The sequence below is a fragment of the Phoxinus phoxinus genome (assembly GCF_949152265.1).
Source record: "Phoxinus phoxinus genome assembly, chromosome: 24".
NCBI lineage: Eukaryota > Metazoa > Chordata > Actinopteri > Cypriniformes > Leuciscidae > Phoxinus > Phoxinus phoxinus.
Window position 1 is genome coordinate 7,292,459 of NC_136899.1, and position 21,100 is coordinate 7,313,558.

Here is a 21,100-nt window from a genome sequence, read left to right on the forward strand (position 1 = left end):
CAAAACAAAACTTAGGCTAATGAAGTGGTCAAAATCATGTCTGACCCATATGTCTCCCGAGGCTATGCGCATCCTATCTTACTCATGCGGTTCACTTTTCATAATCAACATAGATTATTTTTTTTATATAATATTTTAACAAATATGAAACTAAATGCGCTTATTTAATGGCTTCAACACGTATAATAGGCCTACAGACTCTCCATTTGTACAAATTGCTGCACATTCGTTTAATTCAGAATTTTAATTAAATCAGAAAGTTGAAAAGCATTTGTTTGTGCATAGTAAAACATATCTGCAACATTTATAAAGTTCACGCATAATTGTGCGTGCATTCATTAATCATTATGATACTAAAATCAAAATAAAGTAGACTATATAGGCTACAAAAAATCAGATGAGCCCATAAGCATTTTCCACCCATATAAAATGTTATTTCAAAATCTGTTTACTCCACTTTGGTGCGGTTTTTATTTTCGTCTCATTACTGGACATGTAGGCTAGCCTACTCGTCTTCGTGCCTGCTGACCACAGCGTAATTAATTTAGCAATAAATAAATAAATGGAGATAATACCGCATATCGCGCTGTTGAGTCACTCAAAATTACCTCAATGGAAATCCCTTCACCAAAACAGCCCTATTGTTTCATAGTGGCTATTGTGACAGTAGCCTACTGACAGAATCACAATCTTGCTCACCCCGATAAATATCAAACATGTTTGATATGATCGGGGCGGGCCCGATTTGTGTGAGAGAAGATCGGGAGGGGCAAGTTTCGATCTGTGAACGCCTCACATTAGCAGATAATCTGCGCCGAACTTCGGAACCGATTGAGGTCCTCGACAAGATTTTTTATCCGATTCTCGGGAGGGGGAAATCGGGCATAAATCGGCCTAAAACTCCTGTAGTGTGAGCCAGGCATAACTTGTGAATTTTGCTCACACTCTAGTTGAAAGCAACCTAAATAAAAATAATATTTTACAGGGACAGCACCCTTTTTTGACAGTCATGGATCACCTTTGGGAAATGGAACCAACAACCTTGGTTCTGACCATATCTTTAACCACTATTCTACTGAAGAAAAAAATACTGGTCTTAGCTGGCCTTGCTTGCTGATATCAGGGGTGTTTTGGACACCATCTCTTACCATGATAATAAGAGTAAGCAGGGCTGTGCTGGACGCCATCATGAAGAATGTGTCGATGAACCACGTGCACCAGAGCACACGGTTAGTGACGCCCATGGCCTTCAGAGTCTCTTTCAACCTCATCTCCTTCTCCAGCACGATGCTCTTCACCGTCATAGAGACAGAGTAGACCCAGGCCAATACCATGAAGATCGGAAAGCAGCGGTTCAGAGTCAGCATGAAGCTGTGTGTCGTCAATGAGAAGAGGAAGATAGATTATTGATCGAGGAGAAGACTGACGATATGCAACAATATTAAAATTCAGATACATGTAAGCCGTTAATCCTTTTCATGTTATGGATTATAATCGATAAATTGGATACTTAATTAAAATTGAACTATTTTGTCTAAATAAGTTTAAAAAATAAGTATAGCAGTATAGCAGACAACTTAAACAAAAAATGCATATAAATATCAGGTATCACTATATCTTTCAACAATATGTCTTAAGATTATATTTAAATGCTTAGTTTTATGATCAAAGCTTATTGTGGGGGACAAAACATAATGCAATGCAATACAATAATGATTGAGAGATGTACAGATAAATGTTGTATCATATTTGATACTTTAACATGATTTTTCTAAATAATTATGTTTGGATAATCAAGTAAACCTTCAGTGCAGTAACTGTTCATATAACAATATAAATACTGTATAAAATACACCTATACCACCACATTTTTATGTTACAATAGGCTTTAAGGATTAATGTTTTTAAAGCGAGTGTTACATGATGCAAAGGTAATCTAAATGTGAAAATAAGCATGCACAATTAAACATCCAATAAACAAAATAAAATATGATCAGTTACATCTCTAATATTAGCAGATAGAAATAGGTCTAGAAATAGCATGCATAAATGTTAAGAATACTGCGTGTGATACTCACAGGTCATCCACATAGCAGGGATAGGGCATCTGCTGCAGGTAGACTCCTAACGGCCATTCCTTCCCTGTGTGGCTCTTTATTATTCCATGTTCTATCATGTCCTGCAAGTATGCAAATCCTCCCCATATATAACGCAGATCATCCATTGGATCAGCCCTTGGCCCTGGATCCCAGTATCTGATCATAGAGGATATATATTTGGAATAAATGCAAAGAAAATCAAGATTTATGGAATGACTGGGGCAGTACCCTTAACAGGACAACTTTGTACCTTTATCTACTTCTAAAACGTGCATTTTAGTAGTAATATGTACCCTTTAAGGTACTACTTTGATCTTTTACGGGTAAATAATGTACAATGTTGTCCTTTTAAGGGTACTGCCCCGCAGTGACAAGCTGTTGTACCCTTAAAGGTACAGTATTTGCATGTTTTTTTCCGAGAGTGTACACTACAGACAGACCTGTCTTTGATCTTGTTGGTGCGCTCTACGACATCAATGTCCATACGGATTTTGAATTTGACATGAGGGGGCATCTTGGTGGTCCAGGAGTACATGTCAACAAATACCAGCCCTGCCCAGAACTTGCTCTCCCCTAGAAGGTCCAGCGCTCGATGGGTCAGCTGGTCCTCATCAGAAATGCCGGAAAACTTATCCAGGACAAGACACTGTAAATAGATGGGGAGTATATAATGTCACCTTATTTCTAATTTATCATATCATAGGTATACGTATGCTGAAACGTGTGATATATACCGGTCTATAAGTCTCTTATGCTCATTAAGAATGCATTTATTTGATAAAAAATACAGAAACAAACAGTAATATTGTGAAATATTATTACAATTTAAAATAATGTTTTTCTATTTTAATATTAAAATATAATTTATTTCTGTGATACAAATCAGAATTTTTATATATAGAAAATATTAAGTAGTGTATATATATATATATATTCTATATATAAAATGGTAAATAGTATTTCAGGTGCACAGTAAACAGTTAGTAGGAATCAAATATATTAAAAAGAAATTATATAAAAAAATGTAAAAAAAAATGTAAAATTAAAGACATTTTTACATTAATGTGATGCCATTGAATGCCGGACTGTCAAACTGAATCAGATCAAGTCGTTCCACTGCATTAGATCCGTCTCAGAATTCAGCACAAAATTAGTATCCAAAAAGACTCATTGAATGAGTCTTCAGTTTAATTGAATTGTTTTCTGATTTGTTTTCAGCTTGGCATAAGATGGTGGGAGTCTATTAGAGATCTTGGAGACATTGTTCTCCATGTGGCCGGTATGCACTGCAGTAAACTCGCCTGCGCTTTCTCTTTGTGCAGGTCGAGTAGACTGACAGCTGTATCGAATCGGACTCATTCGTTGGGTTTGTCTGTCACTCCTCAAGTGTTGCTAGCTAAGACAGACAAAAACTAAAAGACACATGGTTTAGATAGCAGAGGTCTTGCTCTCGCTGGCACAGGCTGCCTTAAGCTCACCCTGATTTGTATTGAAGGCATTCAGCATTTAACTCTACCATTAAAGAGCTCTTCCACAATGGCAAACTCTCAGTGAGAAATCAAATGGTTGTCTTTGTTCTGCTTGACATCAGAGACAGAGCCGGCTGAGAGTGACCACTTGGTTTTCACCCTTCTGCTTCTGGGCAGATCTGGGTCTCTTTATCTACACTCAAATTAAATGATGAGAGAACTTATAAATTCTAGCTTATCACCAATAAAAGAACTAACAAAAAAGATATTTTGAATTTCAAAGGCTGTGTTTTAAAAAAGGAATATGACCACACAGACTGCACTGTATATGTTGTATACTGTTAGTATGAGTAGTATTAGTATGAGTAGTATTAGTATGAGTAGTATTCTTCTTGCTAGTATTTGATACCTCTCCGTATCTGTTTATGAGGCGAATAACTTGGTCAGTCAGGTTAAAGATGTTCCGCCAGTCAAAGTTAGGCATGTCCTGGGCTCGATCCTCCTCAGGACCATTGTGCAGGAAGTTGAGGATGTGTTGGCCAGTAAACGGTGTATCCTGGAGGCCTTTGTTGATATAATCCATCACTGTGGGGTTTCTAATGGAGTCCTGAGATATAAGGCACAATATTATGGAACTTAAACCTTGCATGAAATATGGTTGCCGTGATTTTGCCAAGTAAGACATCCTGGAACGATATTCCTATAGAGGTGATAGGTGAATAAGATTGGTGTAGAAGCCCCTAGCCCAATTGTTGTAAGCCTAAACTTAACATTAACTCTAAACCTATCTCTTAAATCTGATTAGGTTTATTGGAACACAACAAGAATGTTAATCCAGGAAAACGTTTAATTGGTGAAATCACGTTCACACTTGAAATACTGTGCTAAAAATGAAAGGATCTCTTCTGTATTGGTGTAATTTTTCAAAGAATGTTTAAGAAACAAAGCTTACCCGAAGCATGTTCATCTGTATTCCATCCTGAAAGAAGCTCCGCACCTGTGGGCCCACCTCCTCCCAGGCCCAACCCATGTTCCGAAGTCTTTCTAACTCCTCAAAGGTAGTGTTTGCCTGGGTAAACACACACAAACTTACAAAGGTTAGATGCATTCAAATAAAAGTTAGTATGCACAAATTAAATAATCAATTTGTTTAGCATTCAATGGCACCGTCACAAAGACAGAACAATACTCAGGTGGTGGCAACTGGTCGTCTGCTTAGCGTTTGACCACAGAATGACTGAATTCCCACCAGGAGCAGTTTACACAGTCCCACTGAAAGCCTTACTGCATAAACAGAGAAACTGAAGCTTTCTAAAGCTGATCTGATGGGACCAAAGCCATGGCCCATTGCCCAGGGCAAGCATGTCCCCACCTAGGCCTGTCCTGCACCGGAACGCTCTCCAGGGGCAAAAACCTTCCCTCCTTCCCTTTCTTTATCGCTCTTTCACTCAAATTCTTTGTTTTTTTGCTTCCACTTTTCCAATTGCGAGAGGCACCAAGGAAAGGGTCACAAAGAGCTGCATTTACACAAATTAACCAGTCCAATAGTTGACATACCCTTGAATCGTAATACTGTGTGTGTTTTTATTACCAAGATGGTTTGTTGTCATGTTCTGTGATGTTATGAGTCTCTTGTTTGTCCTGAGCAGTTAAACTGCCAACTGTTCTTCAGAACAATCCTCCAGGTCCTGCACATTCTTCGGTTTTCTAGAATCTTCTGAATATTTGAATCTTTTCCAAAAATGATATGATAACTGAGACAACTGAGGCACTCATTGACAACTATTACAAAAGGTACAAAATATTCAATGGTGCTCAAGAAGGCAACACAATGCTTTTGAACAAGATGATGTGTGTTTTTTATTTATTAAAGATCACATTTTTCATTTAGTATTGCCCTTCAAAAGCTACGTAATATATTCACATGTGGTAACTCTTTATTTCTACAGTTCACTTTATACATTCTACTATAAGCTAATGTCATATTAGTCATTAGATAAGTAGTCTTTTTTGCTTAATATCTGTTAACACTATTTTGATGGTCCCACAACAGACATTCAACTGACTATAAGTAACTTTGCAAGTACATTCAACTTATTCTACTAACCCGAACCCTAAATGAACAGTCTATTGATACTCTAAGGAGAGTTAGTTGACATGCAGTTGCACATTAATGTGACTTACAGTAGTTGCAAAGTTACTTATGGTCAGTAGAATGTCTAAAGTGGACTATCAAAATAAAGTGTAACCTTACATGTTTCCCAGAAGACAAAATAAGTTACTCTGATCAAACAAAAAGTTGGACAAGTACGGTAGTCATTTTTATGCATTTGCCAGTCTATTGGACTTTCAGTTGCCAAATGTACAAAAACATCTACCAATTTGAAGCAACTTACATGTCATTTAAGGTCAATTTTATCAGTTGCTAATGCCATTCTTGACTTTTTGAGGTACAGGAATGCTAAGGGTATGCTATACGTGGAAAGAGAGGAAACTCATTTACAAAGCGCCCAGCCGAAAAACCTGCAGTCCTGATAAGAATCTGAGGGAGCTAAAGCCAGTCAGCTGGTCATATGTCCTGAAGTGTTCCTGAAACACACGTAGCCTCTATGGGAAGCCGTCAGTCCTGCGTCATTTCCCCTCTGGCTAACCCGCTGACATGTCTGCAGCAATGTGGTGATTAATCTGACAGGCCCGGAGCAAGATTAGCTGTTGCATTAATACACTCATCTACTGTTGTTCCAGGTGTGTGTGCAGTCAAAGAAGAGCTGTTTCTCTTACATTTTTAATGATCTGTCTGACAGCTGGGGAATCAGGAGCATACAGAATTTTGCCCATCAGAAAAGGCTTGACTGAACTCCACACGATCCTTGTGACCGGATTGGACTCCAAATCCTTCATGAGGTCATTACAGAACGGAGCTGAAAGAGATATGAGAAACACGAGAACATTCTCTTCTCCTCTTTTCCTCTCCATCAGTCTAAACTTAAGTCTGTGTAAAGTACAGTACTCACTGGCCGTGTGATCGTAGTTGTACTTCCCCTCTCCCCTCGTGCTGTTGATGCCCAGAAAGGCTTTGTAGTTGTTATCCTCGTACCAGTTGAAGGAGGTGACCCTGGAGAAGGCCCCTTCCGTGTAGCCGCAGAACAAGCTGGAGGTGGCGGACATGAGTTGGCTGAAAGATGGAGTCTCATGGGACTGAAGCAATAGAGAGAACACTTGCAGGAGGTCTTTAGAGCTAGTTCTGTCAAACAGCTGTTGAAAAAGGGGTATAGGAGTTTTTTGTTGTTTTTTTATCAAAATGAATGCGCACTTTTTAATTTTGCTAAAAAAATTCAATGTTTTTAGAATACAGTGGCTCCAAAAACGTATTCAGACAGTTAAGTCACATTTAATGCATGAATGTTGCGTTACTTATAATATCAAATATCAAACCAAAATGTTTTTTTATTCTATATTTCTGTTTTAAAGCACAAGCTCAAGCTACAATTTGTAACTGTCCAATTTTGTGCCAAACGTTTTTATGAAATGTTTTATTTCATAAAAACGTTTGGCACAAAATTGGACAGTTACAAATTATGCTAAAAAGTATTTAGATACGTTCTGGTTGTCTAACTTAGAACATCGAGAACATTTCATTTAATTTCAGTTGGTTAAAAGTCATGTCAAATATTTCTATTTAATGCAATATAATTAATATTCCATATGTGTGACTTCAATGTCCAGATTGGGGATCCTGTGGATTTAACTACTTCCAACTTACAGAACAATAATAAATATTGAATTGTGCTCAAATATTTCTGATGAGGTTTGTGCCGAAATCACCGTAATCTGCACATCTTTCAACAAAGTAAGGAGTAAGAATTTTATATCTGTCATGGAGTCAGAAGGCAAACCAAATCTTTTGGCACCAAACTAAAATCCCTCTGGGTGGGAAAGTCCATTATCTTCTAAACTCAAACACATCAAAGTCTACAGACACTAGGACAGATAATCTGAGCCTCTGGGGGTCCACAGTACTACGGCAGGTGAAGAGAGAGAAAAAACAGCGTCTAGAGGATGTCAGATAACACCAGTCCATTGATTCATACAAACTCCTTCAAACAAAAGCCAGCAAGTTCTGCAAAACACATTTGTTTCCTCACAAGTTACTAAAAAGGGATATTTTTGGAAAACAGGAGACAGTAAATTCCTGGATTTTTTTCATTACGGTACATCTGGCCCCGTGGTATATGATGAAATAGGAATTCGGAAAATTAGTAATTGGCGTCAGGGTCCCTCTTAGCTGGGCGACAGACAAAAGACCACCCCCACCTGACAGGAAGTCCCTGACTGCAGGCACACTGACACACTTTAACCAGCAGACATTGACGTATAACATCCGTGCTGCGTTTCCCTTTTTTCGGCAGGGTATAAAATGCCCTCAACTGTCAACTAACCACATGTGAACCTCAACCTTATTTACAATGAATCTGACTGAGCAGTGGCTGAAATTAGCTTTCCGCACACACACCAATGATATCTCCATATCCGTATCCTTGCGTGAAAAGTCACGCAGAGGAAATCGCGATTTCCTGATCGCTAAAAATACAGTTGAACTTGTGTAGGGCCCTGAGGCCCATACGCACCGCTCTCAGCTTCTCAGAAACGGCAGGCAGAAGTCGCGCCCAGAAGTGCAGGTCGAGTCCATTGGAGTAGTTATCAAGAACTAGAGGAAGCTGGGAATAAGAGAAGAGAAGGAAATGAGACCATCAAATTAGATGGCATAGAATAGATGTACAGTGCATTCAATACATTAACAGTCCATGGGCCAGATATACTCAACAGGGCAAATTAGCATGAGAACGCAATAACAAAAAAGTGTCAATGAGAGTGGAAAGTTATGTGCTTGATCTACTGACGACGTGCAAATTAAAGAAAACAGACGCAGCCGGATCATTTCCATAATGACCAACGCAATCTATCAAGAGCAGCGGTAAGTAATGGAGCAAATACCAGTAAACTGACTTGTGAAAACCTTAGTAAATCACCTAAATCACAAACTCCTACAAATGCATATGCAATAAGGTCAGCCACAAAAATAACCCTGTCCATGCCTTGTCATTGCAAATTTCTCACTACGTGCCGTTGGTAAATACTTACAGTAGTTTTTTAAACGCCAAAACAGGGTTTACGCTGATGCAAGCTGTTAGTAAATCTGGCCCTAATGTCATTGCAAACAAGTTTTCATGAGTTTTTATGTCACTTGGACATTTTTTGGAAAGACGATTTGTTTTGTTTTGTCAGCCGACAGACTCGACACCAAGGTAAAAGTCACAAAATGTGACTTTTACTGATGTGAAATGTGACCACAAAATGTGACAAAAAGTAAGTGAATACAACACCGTACAAAATTCTAACCTCTCCAACTCAAAATTTTCTAGTGACTGGTCACATCTAAATTTTTCTATTTGCCCAAGTGAAATTTTGCAAATTGATAAAATTTCATCTGCAGAATTTCACTTGGGCCAATTGAAAAATTTAGATGTGACCAGTCACTAGAAAATTTTGAGTTGGGGGGGGGGGGGGGGGGGGGGGGTTAGAAATGGTTTACAGTGAAGAAATAATACATAAATAGTAAAAACCTTATAAAAATAAATTTTACATTTTAGAATCATTGATTATAATTAGATTTTATTTAATTTATCTTATATATTTTCAATTAATTTTGTTGTATTTTTGGATATTTTTATTTTTAATGTCTGTGTCTATATACTGTAGTTTTTATCAAGTTTTAGTTTTTAGTTTATTTAGTTCTAATTATTTAGTTCTTCAACTGAAATTAAACAAAAAAGAGAAATGCTGCCTTGGCAACAAGGTGAAATTAATTTTATTTTCAGTTAATTTTTATTTTAAGAAATGAAAATGTTTTTTATGGTTTCAGTTTTATAATTAACAATAACAACACTGGTTTTAGTTACATTTATGTCTAAAGTATATGTATAGTATTAAATCAACATTTTAAACAGTGTCCAAATCATTTTAGCTGAAGTAGCAAAGCAGGGTTTGGGAAATGCGTGTATAGCTCACATCCTGTCTTCCGAGATGTAACACTTCCAGAAACAATCTTTCTTCTAATCTACAGTACCCAAGCTACTTTACAATGGACCAGGGGGGACCAAGTTCAGGAAATGCCATGTATGTGTGTCACAGGAGCAACCTCAAATATGAGACATCCTTCCTATTAGTCTCTCAATCTATCTCTAATGCTAAAAGTGACTAATAACATGTTCATATGGATCCAGCCATCAGTGTTTGCATATGACAATTGGAGTTATTATACTTGCAGTGTTCAAGTGTTAACGTGATGCTAACAACACATGAGTGGCTTTGGATAAAAGTGTCTAGCAAATGAATAAACAATGTATTTATGTATCTGTTCAGAGGGGAAAGCTTGAATAAAGTAGTCTTTAGTACAGTCTATCAGTATTATTATTTAAAGCTCTCATGGGGTTTAGTCCAGCAGAGGTGTGTTGACTGTAATCTAATTAGTGAAATAGGCCAAGTCGGCTCCCTCCACTAACACTGATCGGGTGACTCAGGCTAACGCCCCTCTGTCCTCTCCCTACGCTCATTTAGAAACCAGAAACTATAGAACAACCAGGAAGGGTGTCTGGGGTTACTAACTCTACAAAAATTTAAGAGCTATCATCAAACAGGAATTACAAAAACATGCACTTGCTGTTGCTATAATAAATCATTATTCTTCCTTAGTTCAGTTTCACTTACAAATGACTGGAATAAAATATATTTTTATGCTATAATCATCAATATTTTTTCAGTTTTACTTGCAAATTATTGAATTTGGAATAAAGAAATTATAATAAAATGCTATAATCAATCTTCTTTTTTTCAGTTTCACTTACAAATGAATGAACTTGAAATAATGAAATAATAATAAAAATTAAATTGAAATGGGAAAATACAAAAATATGTTTGTTTAAAGTTTTTAAAAATAATTGTATAATTTTTTAACATGGGTTCCCAGTCTTTTATAAATAAGCTTAAGTTAAAAATGTTATTCTTATTATAAATGTAGCCCTAAGTGATCAGCACCAGGCTTCTTGTTTATTTTAACCAGGCCAAAATGACCTTGGTCAACCATCTTTCTCAGCCTTTTTTTCTGGTAATCAACATTCTAGACCATCATAAACCAGCCAAGACCTACATAGAAATTCATGCAGGCTTAGGGGCTTTTGCATTTCACTATGCTGCTTTTCCATTCTTTTTCTATACAAGCATCCACTAGACAAACATGTTTGCGATCTCATGTCGCGTCTTTAGCAGCGTGTTGTGCATGATATGGAAATCTAAAAATGCAATGCTCAAATTAATTTAAATTTAACTTTACACATTTTTTAACACAAAACTGCATTCCTTAAAAGGTTACTCTATTGCACCCAAAGATGAAAATAAATTCTGTCATCATTCAAAACCTCTTCTGTTGAACACAAAAGAAGATATTTTGAAGAACGTTGAAAACATTCCTTAAAATATCTTCTTTTGTAATCCACAGAAGCAGAAAAGTCATACAGGTTTGGAATGACAGGGGTGAGCAAATGATAACAGAATTTTAATTGTGGGGTGGAGTATCGCTTTAAGCTGGTCTTTCTACATTCTGAACCATAATACTTTGTTGCTTCCACCTAAAACATGAGCTGATTTAACTTCCCTCATAGTTGGCATAGCTATCTGTGTCAGCATTTCCACTACACCCAAACCCATTTCCAACATTTACAGATGATATCAGTGATTTTACTGAGTGTATGAGTAGACTGACCAAGCGGAAAAGTTTGAAGAAGTCGAGGTTAGCATAGAATTTGTCCTCAATGGTCTGAAGACGCTGTGGCGTGAGGACACACATGGCATTGCGCACAGTATACAGGCCCCAGCGGCTCGGGAAAATAAGGAAACGCTCAAGAAGAGTCTGACTGCAGGCGATGTCCTTCAGATGGAGATCAGGAACTCCATATGCAAACTGAGAGAGACAGACAGTGAAAAACAGAATGAAAAGATTAGGAGTTGAGGGCAGTTAATACTGTGTTAGTCTGAGCCGGACTTAAACTTTCAGCAGTAGTAAAATGTTTCTGGAAATAGATCAAAATAGATAGTTAGAGTGATCTCTAAAACTATCTGTCATGTATCAGTCTGTGATTTACATAGCACATATCAAAACCGTAACATAACAAATCAGTTGTGTTGCTGCAATGTAGTGTTAGTGTTGTTTTAGCACATGGATTAAGACACTAGCATAACACTGAAAAAAAGACATCAATGCTAAAAAAAAAAATTTGTTATAGGTTAAGATTTGTACTAGCTAAAGTTGCTATGCTAACATTCTCTGCACCCACTATAAAGACATATTAGCATTAGTGTTAGCCTATATGTGACAAGAATACATACTATTTCTATGAAAAAATACTGGTTTATTTATAATTTTAATAAATTTTTAATGAATGCTTTGAGTACACACAAATAACTCATATAGGCCAACATTATGTTATCTAGCTAATGCTATCTAAATTAGCAGAATTCACAGTATTGATCAATGTATGACAGAAAACTAAATGGTTACTAAAACATTTGAAAGACATAACAATGCATGAGCCCATGCATGTGCTTTACCGGTTTGAAAATGAAAATGTGCTAATTTTCCTCTCATAGTGTACAACATGCACAGGTTAAAAGTCAAAACAACATAGGCCTACACACATCGAGATAACGTTAACTGTTAGTCAGCGAAACTCAACCTGTACTCTACCTTCATCAAACATCTATTAAGAAACACCACCAGGTTCCCCGTGGAATAGCATTTCAACTCAAGGAAGGGGCACAAAAGAGGATGGCAACAAAATTGGAGGAAATCATTAACATCCAAGACATCCTGGAGCAGCTTTAACCACGGACTTAAATCACAAGAAACACTTCTGAGGTGTTGCTGCCTGCTACCATTAGACAATACAACATCGACTATTTATAGTATGACATATATAATAGCACACCATGTATGTTTACATAATCCTTATGCTTTTAAATTATCTGTATGTGTGTAAAATATAGATATCACATTTTATATACTGTATTTGACATATTGTAAAACATTTAAATAAAAATAAAATTATACCGTTCAAAGGTTTGGGAACAAGAATTAATTTTTCTTTATGTTTTTATTTAGGATGCATTAAATTGATAAAAATTACAGTATATACACTTGCAATATAGTGCTACAAAATATTTATTTCAAATAAATGCTGTCGATGCACTTTCTATTCATCAAAGAATTATCAACTAAAAAAATAAAAATGATCACAGTTTCCACAAAAATATTAAGCAGCGCAACCATCTCCTTCATACTTGTTTCCCTTCTTACTTTGAATTTGTTTAATGTCTGCAACTTTTATCATGAAACAAGCAGGGGAATAACAATTGTGACTTGTACAGTATCCACAGTACAAGCAGCTAACAACAATATTCAGACATTATAAACAACTTATTATATAGTATGCGAAAAACAGTATGCCAAAAGAGGAGAAAACCAGTAGGCGAATAATACCCAAATGACTTCGGCCGAGATTCTGAAGTGTGCATTTGATGGACACTTCACAATCCCATGAGGCTGTGGGAGAGGATTTATGAATGGAAACAACGCAACTGACGCTAGGTCACATGACAGAAACAAAATGTCGGATGTAGTATGTCCAAATTTCATTCATAATACCCATTTTCATACTGTATATATTTTTAACATTGACGAAGTAAATTCACATTCAAATGTAGTACCTACTCAGACGCGATGTCGTACGCAGCGCTTGTGTGTCTTTGCCTCAACAATGGGCAACACACTTGGAAGAAACATACATACAGATGGTTCATGGCTCAGAACCAGTGCACAAAAAACAACAACTGGAAAACCTCCAGCTTCATGCATCCTCTCTAACCAGCTTCCTCTCTCTTTCTCTATTTCATTGGTAGCTAAAGACTTTTCCAACCAGGACATTCCATCTTCTTCTGTACGCCCTGCTGGCTGACTGGCAGCACCTCTGAGAAAGCCTTCAAAATGCCTTGCATTCCTCTCCCTAACATTTCCATATGAAAGTGACTCGGACCCTGATGTTCTTGTGTTCATGCAATCACTTCCTCTAGACCTGCTCTTCTCTTTGTCCACATCACTGCCCTCAAGATCAAAGGAGACAGGGTCTCGTGCAAATCATCATCGGTGCTTTGTTCTCACTGGAAAATAAACCCACAAAGAATCTCGGGGCAGGGTAACATGGGGGCGAGGTTCAGCCAGAGCCGTTCTACCTTAGGTTGGGGGTCTGATTACTCACAGGGCCCTGGGATGACAAATATATGCATCACAAAAGGTCTGTACAGAGAGCTGAGAAACCCAAACATGCAGTCTGATGCTGAACAAACGGGGACTTGAGAACCGGCCAAGATTCTCTCAGTCTCAAACAGAGACATTCAAGTCCACCAACAAAGCGGCAGAGAAAGCAGATGAATTTTTGTCTCTGCGGCGAAATCAATCTGCGTATCGTTCACGATTAAATTAGACAATCACAAAAAAAGGACGTTTCGGTTTAGTGACCTCTCTGAGCTTGAACCCTAGGCTGTAATGTAAATAGATGCAAAGATATTCTGGCAGTTACAGATTAAAATGACTAGGCAGTAAACGGATGATTTTTGTCATCTTAATAAATTATTACTGTTTTGTGTAAATAATTTAAAAACAAAACTCTAAAAACTAAACTGTTATTACTAAAATATACTGCTAAAAGTGTATTTAGGCATCACAACATTATAATGTACAGCATGAAAAATTGATATTTTTATTTTGAGATTTGCTAAAAGATTACATTTAACATTGTTATTAAGTGTTTTTAAGATTAACTTTAAGGGATCAAAGATGACAGCAATGGTCACCAAAATGTGAAAAATAGGTAAAATGAGCATGCACTTATAAATAAAAAAATCTCTAAAATCACCCATAACTAATATGGTATTAATATATCGTCCATTTCTAGAGCCAATATAATTTATAATGGCCTAAATGTGAGTTTAACCTTAACTTTTTTTTTACTCATTTTACATGCAAAGAGGCTAAGCAATCTTAATACATAATCCTCTGGAATATTTAATTCTAATGGATATTTATAAGTCTTAAAGGTACAGTAGAAAAAGAAAAAAAATCATATTCTTAAAGAGTTTTTGTTTCCAAACAAAATTTCTAAAATCACTCAAACAAAAATGATTTACTTGATGGGCAACATAGCAAAGATTAAGACTTTTTTTTAAGATTGTGTCTTTAATATAAGTGTAAAAAAGGTAAAAAAAAAATGAAATTAATATTTCATTGTTTCTTCTCAAGTAAAACTTATCTTCTTTTAAAAAGAATTTAACCTGGAAAACAATCCAAAAAACGCATACTGTATTTTGCAGTGTGGTGGGAAATGGACATATAAAATGTAAATGACAAATTATTCAAATTATTCCAATATTTATATTGGATATTTCTGGATCACATAATTGAAACAGTCCAACACAGTTTACCTGTTCAGGTCGGATCTGTGAATGAACCAGCTGATGCACCACAGATTCTGTTAGAGGAACATCTCTGAGCAGGAAAGAAGTGAGAGTTTCGTCATCCTTCAAAATGTCCTCCACTTTCACGCCTCGACCTGCACACGAAGAGAACAAAATGTGTGAGAACAGGATTCCAGACAGAAGAATTTCAATAGGATGAAGGAATGTAGCACTTCAACACTTAAGAGATGCTCAGCTGGAAGGATTTCAGCAGCATGACTATCATTCTAATGAGATGAACAGATAGAAAACAGCTCTGGTATGCCAGGCATCCATGACCTGCTGAAATCTGGCCAATATATCGCTCTGTTTGTGCTTATTTTTGAAAGAAAGTGTAAAGAGGGTGTGATAGAAGAGAGAGATTCCGGTGTGAATCAGTGCCAGGAACCTAGAGGAGCCAGAGACCATTTCACACGACACAAAAAACAAGTCATGGGCCTTTTTTCTCAAGGGCCACGATGCTATTAGCACTTTGAACGCGAGCTGCTGCACGTAGGACTAAGCTTTAGACAGGTTCTTCTGCCAGGAACCAAAAGATCACTCATTCCTGCCCTCACCATAATGCACTGGACAATTGGTCAGTCAATCACCAGAGAACAATCAATCACATTCCACTGAAGGCCATAGACATTTGTTTTTCTAGCGAGGACAGGCCAATTAGAGCTTTCAGCGAAGGAATGCCAGACTCAAACCCAGACAACTTCTATTTGTGTGTCCCGTCATGAGGTAAACAAATGGAAGTGCTTTCTCTAAAAATAATAGTATGGAAGGAGCATAAGCTTCTTAGCATTCCCCATGAAAGGACCTCTTCAAGGCAGATTGAGCATGTGATGTAATCTGAGAGAGCGCTGTAAACAGTGAAGGAACGTCTGGGAAGCCGAGGTGACGTGAGGGTTGCTGACCTGCGATCAGTTCAGGATTGGTTCGGAGGGTGTCCATGAAGTTGCTCATGGCCATGAGTTCTCGCCATAGCCGTCCCAACTGCAGGAACTCTGTGTCTTCAAACAGCAGCTCCTGCGCGTCCGTCCAAAACCGAGCCAGACTGAACAGAGAGGGGTGCATGCGTATTTGAGCAATGGAGGACTAGATCATCTGCATCATTTGCACATGAAACAAATCAACTCACATTGAGTTGTTGTAGTTGGACACAAGGCCTGGAGACTCTCCACGAGTTGAGTGCTGGAAACAGGGGTTGTTGGCGTTGCAGAAGATCCCTTGGATCCATGGAAGGATGCCAGTGGAGGGCATGGCTTTGTTTGGAAAATGACCTGAGGTAAAGAAAAATGGTCATTAATGCCAACAAATGAACATATGCATCACAAACATCAACCAACATCAGTGAGAACGGTTGCTTTTTGAATGTGACTAGAAATACTGTAATGCAGAATAATAAAAAATGTAATTCTTATTAATGTGATAAAATAATATTATATATTATTGTTTACTGTAATATACTGTGTAAAATATATACTACTTTTACTAACTTATATTTAGAGTATTTTTTATTTTTATTTTATTTTTATGAAAATAAAATGTTTAAAACTATTAAAATCATCTTCAACCATCCATACATTCATGTTGGCGGTAAAGAGGGTTCGCTCTTCTCAGCCAAACCAGTCCAATGAATAGCACCACAGGCCACATAATCTCCATAAAGAGCCGTGTCTGGGGTTAAAACACAAGAACATTCATTAGAAAGGCTCAAGAAGACATACAGACAAAGAACATCTATCCTACAGTTCCTACAGTAAATATACAAAACTTTTGAGCTGTATATTAGTCAGATGAAGTTGTTTGTGTCCTAGTTCAAATCTTAACCCATATTCATTGCATAACATGACTGGAATTTTCTTTTGCTGAGTTAAATGTACTAATTTCCAGCTTTCCTATGTATATTGATGGAACAAGCTGATCACCTTCTGCCTCTTTCGGATAGTCCAGTTTTTCCAGAGGAGCAGCCGCACTTGGCTGTTGGTTCCCATGACTGCTGCTCTTCACCCCAACAGGGGTCACTTACAGGTGACCTACCTGGACAAAACAACCAAAGAAACACCACATTTTATCTTCATCATATACCATTGAGCAACCCAGCAGGGAAAGATGAGCAAGAAACCAAAGCAACCAAACTGTTTCTGTCTTCAACCCCTCGGAAAAGTACAAAATAAATACACTGTGTCTAAATCAAAAGACCAGTCATGAGACATAATGAGACAAGAAATGATTCGTGTGGGCTGTAAATACAGTTCAGCTTATTAGAGACAAACACAGTGCTCTTACGTAACAGGCTCCTTTATGCAACACTCAATGACCATTCATTCGGAAACGGCTAAAGGACACATGCAAAACATAATTAAACAGAAAGAACTCACCTCAGGAGAAGAAGGCTCTTTTCCGCTTACATCTGCTGAAGCTCATGGCCGTCCTCACTCGACTGACTGTAGGTTTGCTGCAGACGCTAAGCAGGTTTGTAATCTGATTGATTTAAGCTCCTTTCACCAGTGTGAGAGCCGGTGCTCTGAGCCCAATCTATGCTGCGTGGACCTGTGACCTAACTAACAGTAATTGGTGATGCATATAGGAACTGTTATAAATTCATTTACATTTACTAATAGTAAATATACATACTGCCCAGCGACCCCAAAAAGTCGCTGTTCAGATTAAAATAGGAAAATGCTTAAGAGTGATTGGATCATTATTGCAGTGATTATTATGTTTCTAGCATGTTATATGTTTGGCAACAGTTCTTCTAATCCTAATTGATGGAGTGTGTAGCTTCTCATTTCTTAAACAACCATGTAGGAAGACACATCATGGCCATATTCCAGGATGAATATGTTAAGAGTCATCAGGCTCAAATTGTGAAAGAATGGTTGGGAGGGAGCATGAAGAATCATTTTCACACATGAATTGGCATCTCTGAGTCCAGACCTTAAATTCATTGAAAGTCTTTGGGATGTGCTGGAGGAGGCTTTACAGAGTGCTCACCTCTTGCATTGTCAATACAAGATCTTGACCAAAAATTGATGCACCTCTTGATCGAAATAAATGTTGTGATGTTTTTTTATTACTCCTAAGCATTTGCCTATTTGAAATGCAAACAGTGACTTTTTTTTGGGAGGTCTGGGCAGTGCACTAGTGGAGACCAGGGCTAGTTGTCACACCTATACGCCAGTGAATATATACATTTCTGTATAAACACATACCTTAAAGTCTGGCTACAAAAAAAAAAAAAAACTATTGGACATTTCCATCGTCACTGCATGGGAAAAAGGTCCAGTAAACAAACATCGATTTGTGACAACATGCCCCAACAGTGCACACAATGGCGGAAACTTCCCTCCTGCAAATAAATGCAGTTGCCGTTCACAAAACGTTTCAATGTTGCCTCAGTTTAGTATTAGCATTTTAAAAATTTAGTTAAATACCGTACATAATCAAAATTAGCCAACAATATTTTATTATGCCTAACATAGCTATTTATTTCAGGATGCAATACTAATATCAAGATGCACCACCATCATATTAAATGAGGTTAAAACAACCAATAATAAGTTATAATAATTGTTAAACAATTTCTCATGTTACAATAGTCATTGTCATTCACCATTACCTTTTTTTCTTCTTGAATTAACATATTTCATTTTGATTACATGGCTGGGGCTTCAAATACATATTTATATGCACACATAATGAGGAGAACACATTCTGAGAGGTACATCAGAACAATTTCAAGTAAAAACATGAACTCAAATATGACATCAGCTGTGGTTTTAATAAGTTACAAGTGTGTATTCTCACATGCACCTGTTTTTACACTTGATGAAAGGTAAGACATCTTGAAAATGCTGTTAAAAGAATCAGTTTATACAGTATAATCACATCAGATACATGGGTGCCATTTACAAAAGCCACTGATGAGTGTTAAACTGGTAAAATGTAGTTTAGACCAGCTAATGTGTGTTGGACAACCAGTCAGTGGAGTCTCATAAATGAAGGCACTTGCTTTGGCTTGACTTGCTTGTTTTGGGTATACTGACATTTAAGTTGTTGTTGATATGACCATTAAAAATAATAATAAAAAAGGAAACTTTGGGCAAACTGTTACAATATGTTATGTACACTTAATAGAGTGTGGGCCAAATTGCATTTCTGAAAGCTCTCTATTAATAGACTTATAAACAATAATTCATATCAGCATTTTTGTATTAAAAAAGAAACAAGACAAAAAAGAAAATACCATTGCACACTTTAACAAAAAACAAGTGTACATCTCTCAGACGGGTCAGATTACATCTGTCTGTTGTTCTTAAAAAACAAAATTAACACTGCATGTAGTTCAACAATTCAGTAGCGTGAAATGTGTGGTTCCAAAGTCTAATAAGTGCATTTTATGATTATAATAAAGTGACGATACTCAACTGTAACAGCTTGGTCATTTTGGTTTTGGTGTAAAACAAAAATACAGAAATATACAGAATATATATATATATTTATATTTTTTTTCAACAAAAAAAATCCATATACAGTGTCAATGAAATTGCACGGTGACAGTGACGTTCTGGTGTTATAATGCAAAAACGGGTTGTTTTGACTTTGTGCATAAGTGATGCGATAAAGTTAAAAAACATTAAGTGCATACTGTGTAAATTCTTGTCCAAGTGGTTTGTTTGATTATTACAAACAGCAGATGCACAATATATTAATATATAGATGTATACCATGTCCTTGCATCTCTTCACAGTTATGGAAAACCTTTCCACATACACAAAATGGGGCCGTTGCTAAAATTCACAGGTCCGAGACAAAATCGTAAAGACAATGACCTCGTCCCGGGATGACATTCCCGGTTGTCCCTTAACCAACAGTTCTGGAGTCATACGTGTCCAGATCTCAAACAAAATGTGCCTCCCTGTGTTCGAGATCCTGCATACGGTGTGATTTGAGTCTCTGGTACACGGGTTTGGTCTCGTTTTGTCCGAGATCCTCCGGGCCGGAGCCGGGAGACTGCGGGAGCAAAAGTGGGCTTGTATTGTGGGCATCCAGCTCTGGTGATGGTTCTGGATCCAAATCTGTATCAGGTTCATCAACCGAGACTTCCACCCCAAACCCTTCCTCCTCCTCATCGTCATCCTCCTCTTCTTCCTCGGTGCTGTTTGCGGTTGCTCTACTAGACTTAAGCTCGACCCCTGTTAATGTTTTGGTTTTGCTACCTGGAGGTTTGTAGAACGTTCCAGGAGGAGGTTGCAGAGTTCTAGGAGGCCTGAAGGCTGTGGGAACGGGGCAGTACTCGCTAACGTTTCCTTCCCTACGTAAAGTCCGTCCAGGCCTCACAGCAATGGTGTAGGGTCTGTTAGCAAGAGCAGTGCTGACGGTTGTGGTGTGTTCTGAAAAAGACGATGACGTGAGAGAAGAAGTGTGAACGTTGGCATCATTGGTCCTGGAATCAGAAGGATAGGTGGTTGTAATCACAACGGTCTTTGGAGTGATGTCGTGATGCTTATACTGCTTGTCCCATGTCCGCCGTAGGGTCTGCGTATCGATATACGATTTCCTGTAATGGTTTCCCGCTCTGGACTTGGGCTTCTCCTCTTCGGACACCTCCTCGATGACGGGATCGCGACCGTGGTTGTCACCCTGCTCTACAGAGTTCTTCACGTTACATTCGTCCACCTTGGCGAGGTTGAGGAGCCGCTCGGCTGGCATGCTGATCGGTCGAGAGGCCAGCTTGGGTCTCGGTGGCCGAAGCTGAACTCTGGAGACGTGGTTGCGGCGGCTGAGGCCGGGCGAGTTCCTCATTTCAGGAACGCTTGATGAGAGGTGCCTGTTGATGTCCACTGTATCGCCAACTGCATGCAAAGACGAAGAGAGAGAGAAGTAGAAGCTTTCGTCGTATGACAATATGTCACTTTA

At 37.8% G+C, this 21,100-nt stretch overlaps 2 protein-coding genes across 9 annotated transcripts in view; both read right to left on the reverse strand.

The window, feature by feature from the left end:
• Nucleotides 1–17,707, reverse strand: part of abca4a (ATP-binding cassette, sub-family A (ABC1), member 4a) — a 37,062-nt gene extending 19,355 nt beyond the window's left edge. For all 3 annotated transcript variants that reach the window (XM_079601159.1, XM_079601157.1, XM_079601158.1), the window contains exons 1-15: nt 17,560–17,707; nt 17,107–17,218; nt 16,762–16,855; nt 16,317–16,458; nt 16,093–16,232; nt 15,158–15,285; nt 11,388–11,585; nt 8,197–8,286; nt 6,583–6,823; nt 6,350–6,489; nt 4,521–4,637; nt 3,978–4,175; nt 2,540–2,745; nt 2,079–2,255; nt 1,149–1,371 (exon numbers count right to left, since the gene is read on the reverse strand). In XM_079601159.1, the coding sequence (XP_079457285.1) occupies nt 1,149–1,371; nt 2,079–2,255; nt 2,540–2,745; nt 3,978–4,175; nt 4,521–4,637; nt 6,350–6,489; nt 6,583–6,823; nt 8,197–8,286; nt 11,388–11,585; nt 15,158–15,285; nt 16,093–16,232; nt 16,317–16,458; nt 16,762–16,855; nt 17,107–17,172 (2,160 nt within the window). In that variant the 5' untranslated portion in view covers nt 17,173–17,218; nt 17,560–17,707. The remainder of the gene's footprint in view (nt 1–1,148; nt 1,372–2,078; nt 2,256–2,539; nt 2,746–3,977; nt 4,176–4,520; nt 4,638–6,349; nt 6,490–6,582; nt 6,824–8,196; nt 8,287–11,387; nt 11,586–15,157; nt 15,286–16,092; nt 16,233–16,316; nt 16,459–16,761; nt 16,856–17,106; nt 17,219–17,559) is intronic.
• Nucleotides 17,708–18,944: 1,237 nt separating this feature from the next.
• The window catches only part of arhgap29a (Rho GTPase activating protein 29a), a 54,122-nt gene continuing 51,966 nt past the window's right edge, over nt 18,945–21,100 (reverse strand). For all 6 annotated transcript variants that reach the window (XM_079601425.1, XM_079601424.1, XM_079601427.1 and 3 more), the window contains one exon: nt 18,945–21,036. In XM_079601425.1, the coding sequence (XP_079457551.1) occupies nt 20,081–21,036 (956 nt within the window). In that variant the 3' untranslated portion in view covers nt 18,945–20,080. The remainder of the gene's footprint in view (nt 21,037–21,100) is intronic.